Here is an 8,725-nt window from a genome sequence, read left to right as displayed (position 1 = left end):
ATATTTGGCAATTATTTGTGCGAATTTCTGTAAATCTGATAGAGGCTCTCATTATATATTACACACTTGTCACGAAGAAGTCGAGGCTTGCCGAGACTGATAGTGACAAGTGTGTACTCTATTTTATCACATAAGCGAAAACGAGACAACAACATAGACCTGAAGTGTAATTTTTGAATTAAACTTCTAGTTAAGTAATTTTGACATCCGAACACCGCGCGTATGTGATAAAATTTATAGTTGTGGCGGTTCAAAAAATGTTATTTTTCTTTACTATGGAAGGAAAAGGTTCTTTCCGTCCCTAGGGAAAAATCTTTCCCTCCTTCGTAAAGGAAAACGTCATACTACATTCGGGAAATAATTTGATACGAAACATCAAATTCACTCAATTGTATAGTAATATTAGTTATTTACGTATCGATTGAGGAGGCCGAAAGAGTTACGTATTAAGTTTTGTATGCTTGCTAAGAGGACCGAAAGTAAAGAAATGTCAATTCAAGGGGCGAAAGCGAAAGCTTTCGCCCCGCGAATTGACAGCTTTACTTTCGGTCCTCTTAGCAAGCATACAAACTATATTTTGTGGCAGATCTTATCAGAGAGGCTAAATGTCCGTTTCTTTACTTGCATCGGAGTAATATCCTCATTGCCCGGTTTTGAAGCTTTTGGAGTCTCCTGGCTTCACCTACGTCGCATGTCCCTAGGATTGATGCGCAGTATTCGAAATGAGGTGCCATTATCGATTTATATATTGTGATTCTGTGTTCCATTCTCGCCAAAAATCCAATTTTTAAAGTAACAACCTCCAACAGACAGTTAACATCTTTTATCGATATTGACTTCAGGAGTAAATGACAATTTCTGCTAAATGCTCTCTTATATATAGCAAAAGTTATGAAAAGACGAAGTAAAAGATATAAAATCAATTATTTTAAAATACTTAGATAAAATGAAGTAATAGATTCAACTTTAAAATATGTAAAACATAAAGAATTAAATTGAAGCGGAGTCTAGGTCAGTCAAGTATTCGGCCACGGAACCATCCGAAATATTCAATTTAAATTTCAAAAAATTTCACTAAATTCAAAAGTTCATTACCAAAAATGCCATGGTTTCAGAAGTAAAATTAAATTGAAGCGGAGTCAAGGTCAGCGAAGTAAACGCAACAATCCTAAATATTCACTATAATTTCCACTCGGAACATTTCCACAAAATTCCATTCGGCATTCCAATATTTCCATTTATTTCTAAAAATTCCACAGTGCTTACTCCGAGTTAAACTCGCCTGAAACCATCTTAAAAATTCTAGATCCAGACTCTAGTAAAATGTATAGGAAACACAATTCTATCATCTCGAATACTGAATCAACTTAGTTGATTCAATGATTCATAATTGTTACAAAGTATCACAGGAAAACAAAATGTAATTTCACCTGGTCATTTTTAATTTAGTATGCACGCGAAACATTTCAACAATAATTCAACAAAACCCACGAGTATATATATCCGTACATTCAAAAATAGCTTCGCTATACGTTACTATTCGACTACAATGCCCTATCACTTAATCGGTGAAGGCTATGAGAGAAATTAGTTGGTTACATTTTATAATTACAATTCGATGTATAATTCCCAACGGTAAAACATGATCATAACATCAGAGATCGGCAGAGGGAATCACTTCGAAATGGCATAAACAAATTGTACATGTAATACAAACATCTACATGGCTCGTTTCACGAAACTAGTACACTCTCACATTATCCCAAACGATTCCATTGAATTGATTAGATATAATTCACCAACAATGCCTCCCAATAATGTGCAATTTCTTGATTAATCAAATATAAACTAAGAAAAAACGAGGTTACCGTCTAATGTACGAAGTTCATCCGTCCGTCGAGACTGTAAAATGTAAGAATATTCAAAAGTATTTCACAAAAGTTTAAAATAAGTTCGTCATTAGATTGGGTGCAAAGTCGAAGATTTAAAGTAATGTAAACTCATATACCTACACGGTAGATCAATTAATTGCTTCTTTTACGACCTATTAATTCAGATAAGATGTAATGCTTGTTAATCAATGATATATTGAGTTGGTATGTCTGTGATAGGTAAACTCGATTCGACTGAAGTGTGAGCTGAAAATAATCGAAACGTTTCGGCAGCAAGTTGAATGAATTAGTGTAATACGGTGATCGGACTGGTTGGAGCGCACCACTGTAGTCAAACGATTTTTTTATTTTTTGGTTGAGATTCGAGCAGATTAGAGGTGACGTAAACTGTGCAAAACAATGGACACCGAAAGTCATCAAAGTAGAAAATTTAGTGAAATTGAGCAGTCAACGAAAGCAGCTATTTTAAGTGAGGTGAATAGGCAAGGAGATGGAACTTCAAAATTGTGGTAATTATTATCGGACATCGTGTAATTTTACCAAACATTTTTTCCACAAATAACCAAAACCCAAATAACAAATCGGCGTAACGATCGCATAGTAAACGGAATTGTATAAATTGATCGATGCCGCAATCTGTTGCCACAAACCAATCCTTGTTTTCACAACATTCGCTGGCTTGACATCGGCAATGTCTTCCCAGCTGACCATCTGTGGACGAAGTCCGAGTAGCGCTATCAAGGCGGCCTTTTTTCCACTTTGAACTGAACCGTTAGCGTATCCCTTATAAGCTCCTTCATCGTATGTGGAGGTCCAGATTATGCGATTCCATGTGGAACTAGTGGGTTCGTTTACAATTTGCGATTGTTCCCATGTCGTCTGCACCCACAGTCTTGGTTCATTCATTACTTCGCCAAAGCGTTGACATAAATATTTCAATAGAATGTCCTTGACGACCAGTTTTGAGTTGGACGATATCTCCTTGTGATACATCAATCCGGATATGGTATTCTCTTTAGACTCGTAGGTAACTATGTACTGATTCGAACACAATGACGACCCAGAATATCCAAGTAATTTCCAGAAGGGTGCCGAATAGTTGGCACAAAAACTTGTGACATAGTGTGGCGATCGATACTCTGCGAAATGGTCTGGTAACGTTGGAATAAAGGTGATAAGAGGAATGGATTGTTCCGGTATGGCGAACACCACAAAACGAGTCAAAAATGTTTGATTGCATTCCGTTTGCACCCTGGCGAAGCCGTTGTATTGGATAACATTTTTTACAATTTGATTTTTCATTATGGTCTCTGGATCGATTTGTGATTCTAATCGCTCGATGATAATGGAAAAATTTGGCATCAATATGCGCTTATTGTTCATGTCGCCAATGAGGCTGTTAATTTGGAATGAGATTGTTAATTTTATCTCGGCAGCGTGTGATAACCGTACCTCTTAAAAAGGACCGAACAACCCATCCACGACCTACAGACTGATAAAAAATCTCTCGCTGTGATTTCATGGGATTCGAGTCCACAAACGGAGCGTACAAGAAGTCGAACGTTATTTCTGCTAGACGTGAAAAACAAATGCTGACATAGAAAGTCCTCCATTGGAATTGTGTGACTCGATGAAAGTCTGGAAACGATAGAAATTCGACCATAATGCGGCGAATTGAAGGCGTCTCAAACCGAAGGCTATGAAATATGAGACAATGTAGTACCTGCTATCCTGACAAATTACATCCAACATTGAAAAAAATCGATTCACTTCGAATTTCGGCAATGTCGACCACAATGAATCATTATCCAGATCCGAGATATTTCTATAGTCCTTTTCAGGCGCGCTGGTAAATAGTTGAACATTCAATTCATTGCACAATGCTAGAATGTGTCGTTGATCAGTGCTTATCCATCGAGCGCCCAATTCTCCAATAACATCAGAGAGAATCTGTCCACCTATGCGATTTTTACCCTCTAGAATTTTGACTCTTAAAGATGGGTCTCGTTTATAAACTTCATAGGCGGCCACCAGTCCTGCAATACCTCCTCCAACCACAATGATATCGTATTTCGGATATAGATCCGTTGCTAAATTCATTTTCAGTTCTGAATTTCAAGCTTGATTATCAAATTTTGACTATAAATTTCAGGAAAGTTTTTGTTCTATGTATGACACCGGGAATTTTGAATGGACTGTACGTCTCTTCGTACGTATTTTTGGGTCATATGCCAAATAACTTGACTTGTGTCATTCCGTCCCTAACTGAGGCCTACTGGAGTCATGAAGAAATCAAAAACATTTCCACAAGGTCCGGAGAGTTGAAGCTTTCACCGTAGGCGTAAACTTTCACGTTTTTTTTTTTTGTTTTGTTTCATAGACTGGTGTCGGACAAATGTAAAATTCGCAATTGGAATTACACCTTATTGAGTGAGTTGACATTTGAAAGTGCCTATCAGTACGTTACAGCTGCAGATTTACCATCGGAAATACCCTGTAGAAAATCGGAAGAAAACTTTTTCGCCTATGACAATGAGGGATTGTCAATCGTAGCAGAGGTATGTTCGTATCAATATGATCCAGCACCATTTAATTGGTCCATCAACAATTATTTTTGCAGTGGGATTTGATTTGCGACCGTGAAATTCTAAGAACAACGGTGCAAGTAGCTCTCTATGTAGGAAAATTTTTGGGAGCATTCATTTTTGGCATAATAGCAGACAAGTACAGACACAACGTTTTATTCAAAGAATTTTTTGCAATTTTTTTTTAACTTTAACTTAATTATCATTAATTCCAGGTATGGGAGAAAAACCAGTGTAACAATTGCCAGTATTCTTTACATAGTATGTGGACCTGTATCAGCGTTCGTTGACATTTATTGGCTTTTTTTGATATGTCGAATTGGTCTCGGTTTAGCTGGATCTGGCGTCTATCATTCAGCTTACACGATTCGTAAGTCTTTTTAAGATTCGAATTTCGGTGCAGACATTTTGCAGCAGAAGAATTTCCAATTTCAGTTACCGAATTCGCGTCGATAAAATATCGATCAACTCTAAGCATCTTCTTTAGTGTATCTTATCCCATTGGTATGATGATCTTAGCAATTTTTGCATATTTCATACACCCATGGCGACAACTTCAGATAGCCCTGTCAGTACCGGCCGTATGTTTAGTCGTTCACTTCTTGTAAGTTGCTTCTCCACATTTCGAGATGTTCATTGTCTTTATGCAACGAAATAACGGTGAGCTATACATTTTGAGTTTACTAGAAGAATCACCCAGATGGCTGATGAGCAAGGGCAAAATTAGCGAAGCCCACAAAATTGTCTTCCGTAAACCGATGGCCGAACAAGAGCATTTTGAGTTGGAAAAACTAAAAAAGCTTCAAGCTGATCGATCAAAGGTGATTGTTATGAGATGATATTCGATTTTTAAACAAATGAAAATCCTAAGTTCGCAGACACGTAAAGGGAACAACGTCTTGACCAACATATTTAACGGAATCAAGACTGGAAGCTCTGAACTCATCGATTTGTACGGCAACAAATTGCTTCGCCGCAGATTACTGATATGCCATTTTACCTTTTTCATGTCATCGTTGACCTATTATGTGATTGGTATGTCATCGGTTGCTAGGAATCTCGCGCCGCGTCATTCACAATAATTCACATTTTGTATAAGGACGATGTCACTTTGTGAGTTATTGTGAATGACGCGGCGCGAGATTTCCTAACACCATATCATCTGAGGCAAGAATCTACGAACAAAATCTTTTCAATTTTTTCTTCAAATTTCTAGCATTGAACGGTGACAACTTCCTCGCAAATCAGTATTTTTATGTAGCCGTCACCGGTCTGACAGAGGTTCCCAGTTACATTGTACCGTGCATAATGTTCAAATGGATGGGACGCAAACGAGTGTCGTTGATTCTATTCTTCCTAGCTGGAACTGCTCTCCTATCCATCCTTGCAGTACCGCTGGGTAATCACATTGTTGTTTTATCTTCCGTATATACACTAAAGCCAGTGTCTACAAATCTGTTCAGATTACACCGATGCCGTCATTGGTGTGGCTTTATTCGGCAGAACGTGCATCAGTGCCGTTTTCGTCGTTGTTATCTTACACACAGCAGAACTATTTCCAACAACTATCAGAAGTTCGGCAATTGGAACTAGCTCCACAATGGCTCATATTGGTTCAATTTCGGCTCCGTACATAGTTGACGGTCTGGGATCATTGAAGTGGTTCATACCGTCCACGATATGTGGTATATGCTCGGTAATCGCTGGACTTTTAGTTTTGGGTCTGCCAGAAACGGAACACGTAGAACTGAATGACACGGTTGAAGAGGAAACGACAAGGGAGATTAAATGAATTTTAAGGAATTTTTGTTGAGATTTTTTAGTTTTTTGAATGAGAGAATCAACAAAAAAAAATCCTCTGAAATGTTTGGTGAAGAAATTATCTAGTGATTCCCATCCTGACAGCCTAAACGTAAATGAAAATCGAAACATTGCACTGTTCGACAACCGGTACAGTAACTGCGATATTCTCATAGAATTTCATTGTTAATGCATAACGAAAATCGTGCGAATTGTTTTCAATTTGGCTGTAACGTTTAACGAACAAAAATGATAATAATATCCACAGTAACCGGTAACGAATTTAAAGTTCGTGATTTTTATCGAAATTCCTTTCCTTTTCGTTTTAGTCCCGTGATACGAGGGTACAGAGTGCTATTAGATTGGCTTTGCCGTTAGTAACGTTGTGAATTCGAGTCCTAGAGTAAATAAAACGTAAAATCTTCATGAAATCGTCGTTTTTGATGTTTTTTGCCTTTTTTGTTTTTATCTCTGAGAGATAACCGAAATCGAAGATGGGAGAAATCGGTCAAGTGGTTGATACAAGTTCGGAGTCATTTTTAACACGCAAAAGGAGACAACATTTTGACCAAGTTATGAGTTTGATACGGAAGATAAAATTCTACATTCGGAAACAACACATCCTTTTATCTGCACTCATTTAGATTATAGAATTTGATGCGCTTATACTCTCCCATCTCCCTGAAGAGCTTCCCATCTAACGATTTTTTTGTTTGTTCAGGGATGTCAGTTTCGCCTTGCAATTTCTGTTTCAGTGTGGTACACTTGTTAATGACAGCGTTATAGCAACAGTCTGAATATTAGTTAGGCAGATGCAGATGGAATTCGAACCTGGTCCAACGGTCAATTATGTATTGTCAAGAAGTTCCTCTTGGCCACGAAGTGTCAAGAAGCAATTTGATTAGAGGCTCATCATCGATAGGAGTCAGTTGCTCTAACACTGATCCTGGTACAATTGAATTACCTTGAGGTGGCAACCTTCCTATCAAATCGTTCGGTGGGACAGTTTAAATTTGTTAGAAACTGCCGTTCATACTAGCAATGAATTTTGCGGTTCAATTGACAATATGACTAAAAAAAGGCGAAAGAATACGTAATGGTAGACGAAAACATTTTTCCCAGACCCAGATTTCGGGTTTAGTTGAAAGCAATTTACCGTTCCCATGGCGAAATTAGTGAGCCTGGTCATGATATCCACATGTTGTTGATCACCAACATCTTCAACTACAGCAGGTATATCAGAAAATCTTTTTTCGGTCGGAAAACACATAATAACATAAACAATGTTTAATAATCAAGATAAGTGACATGACAGTTATTACCATGCGCATCTAGCGGAATTTATTTTAAAAACTTTGAATGTTGAACATGTTGAATGCGTTGAATGGCATAGATGGCATATTTAATGTGGGCGCCATCTATCCGTTTGTAAAACGTAAACAATTTTATAACGAATGGGTGCGTTTAATGTTACTCTTTCATTCAAAAGTTGAAATTTTGAGAGGAAAAAAAAAATCAATTGAATTGGGTCACACAAGTTTAGATAAAACAATTATTCGTTTTCCAACTGGTCCCCTCATACAAACACTATTGCAAATAAATTAGTGATATGGAAGGGTCTTTTTGAAAGTGGACCAGGCCAATGAAAGTGTAAAAAAGGTATGGTCTATTGTCCGCCAGGAGGACATAAAATTTTATTTTCGTACTTAAACGCACTCATTTTCATATTATTTTGACATAAAATGTGAGTGTGTTTAACACATTCAAAATAATTGCGGCTTGTTAACTTTCGGCACCCTGGTCTTTACTTAAATAGTCGTGCAATACCTCCAAATAAATTTCTAAAAATCTAGAATTCAGTTTTGGATTTTTAGAAATTTATTTGGAGGTATTCCTCGACTATTTAAGTAAAGTCCAGGGTGCCGAAACTTGGCAAGCCGCAATTAATTTCAATGTGTTAAGACGAATTCGCCGATCGACCATACCTGTTCTAGACTTTCATTGGACCAGGCTTCGTCAGAACAACGGTTTGTTTATATGTCCAGATAGCCATCAGCTTCTAACCTTGCTAAACTTGCTAAAAAAAAATAGTTCCAACGGAGCCTGCTCTACTTTAAAAAAAAATCTCTCTTGATTGGCATTTACACCTCAGCACAGCTAGAAAAACATACTAATTGTTAATTTTTAAATTGCATTCATCATTCGTGGCTAGCATACCTTCATTTTAACGCCAACAGATTGTAGAAATTGTTATCGTCACAATCGCAAATATCAACGATGGCACAGCCTACGAGTCGGTCTTTTGAGCTCCAAAATCATTTGGTAAGAAATTTAAATTTTCGATGAAAATATTGTTCGTGTGAGGCGACACAAGTTGCCGACTTGCGTCAATCATTAAGAGTCCTGTGAAATACTGCTCAAATCCCGTTGAGACAGTCGAGATACACA

The 8,725-nt window shown here is 37.5% G+C and overlaps 2 protein-coding genes across 3 annotated transcripts; one reads left to right on the top strand and one right to left on the bottom strand.

Annotated features, from left to right (window-relative positions):
- The first annotated feature begins 1,875 nt into the window (after window positions 1-1,875).
- Window positions 1,876-6,283, top strand: LOC119069552 (solute carrier family 22 member 16-like). Of its 2 annotated transcripts, XM_037173632.1 has the most exons (11): window positions 1,876-2,183; window positions 2,248-2,401; window positions 4,045-4,203; window positions 4,273-4,450; window positions 4,513-4,616; window positions 4,693-4,847; window positions 4,913-5,081; window positions 5,157-5,298; window positions 5,356-5,512; window positions 5,694-5,876; window positions 5,941-6,283. In XM_037173632.1, exons 2-11 carry the CDS (start codon window positions 2,292-2,294, stop codon window positions 6,267-6,269), a joined length of 1,686 nt encoding a protein of 561 aa, XP_037029527.1. In that variant the 5' UTR covers window positions 1,876-2,183; window positions 2,248-2,291; the 3' UTR covers window positions 6,270-6,283. The 2 variants fall into 2 exon arrangements, with proteins under 2 accessions (XP_037029527.1, XP_037029526.1); XM_037173631.1 differs by having other exon boundaries at window positions 1,876-2,401.
- On the bottom strand, window positions 2,390-4,045 carry LOC119069553 (probable flavin-containing monoamine oxidase A). Its single transcript, XM_037173633.1, has 3 exons — window positions 3,616-4,045; window positions 3,345-3,530; window positions 2,390-3,288 (listed from the first exon to the last, which is right to left on the bottom strand). The coding sequence occupies exons 1-3, from the start codon at window positions 3,990-3,992 to the stop codon at window positions 2,409-2,411; spliced, it is 1,443 nt and encodes a 480-aa protein (XP_037029528.1). The 5' UTR covers window positions 3,993-4,045; the 3' UTR covers window positions 2,390-2,408.
- Window positions 6,284-8,725: the final 2,442 nt, after the last annotated feature.

Source organism: Bradysia coprophila (assembly GCF_014529535.1).
Source record: "Bradysia coprophila strain Holo2 chromosome X unlocalized genomic scaffold, BU_Bcop_v1 contig_35, whole genome shotgun sequence".
Lineage (NCBI taxonomy): Eukaryota > Metazoa > Arthropoda > Insecta > Diptera > Sciaridae > Bradysia > Bradysia coprophila.
Note: the sequence above shows the minus strand (reverse complement) of the source record. Positions and strands in the feature narration are given on the sequence as shown.

Coding starts and splice junctions, on each gene's coding strand:
- LOC119069553 (XM_037173633.1), bottom strand. CDS start 3,992: ATGAATTTAGCAACGGATCTATATCCGAAATACGATATCATTGTGGTT. Junction 3,531..3,615: donor GTAATTTGTCAGGATAGCAG/GTACTACATTGT, acceptor TATCGTTTCCAG/ACTTTCATCGAGTCACACAA. Junction 3,289..3,344: donor TGTTCGGTCCTTTTTAAGAG/GTACGGTTATCA, acceptor CCAAATTAACAG/CCTCATTGGCGACATGAACA.
- LOC119069552 (XM_037173632.1), top strand. CDS start 2,292: ATGGACACCGAAAGTCATCAAAGTAGAAAATTTAGTGAAATTGAGCAG. Junction 4,848..4,912: donor TCATTCAGCTTACACGATTC/GTAAGTCTTTTT, acceptor TTCCAATTTCAG/TTACCGAATTCGCGTCGATA. Junction 5,877..5,940: donor CATCCTTGCAGTACCGCTGG/GTAATCACATTG, acceptor AAATCTGTTCAG/ATTACACCGATGCCGTCATT.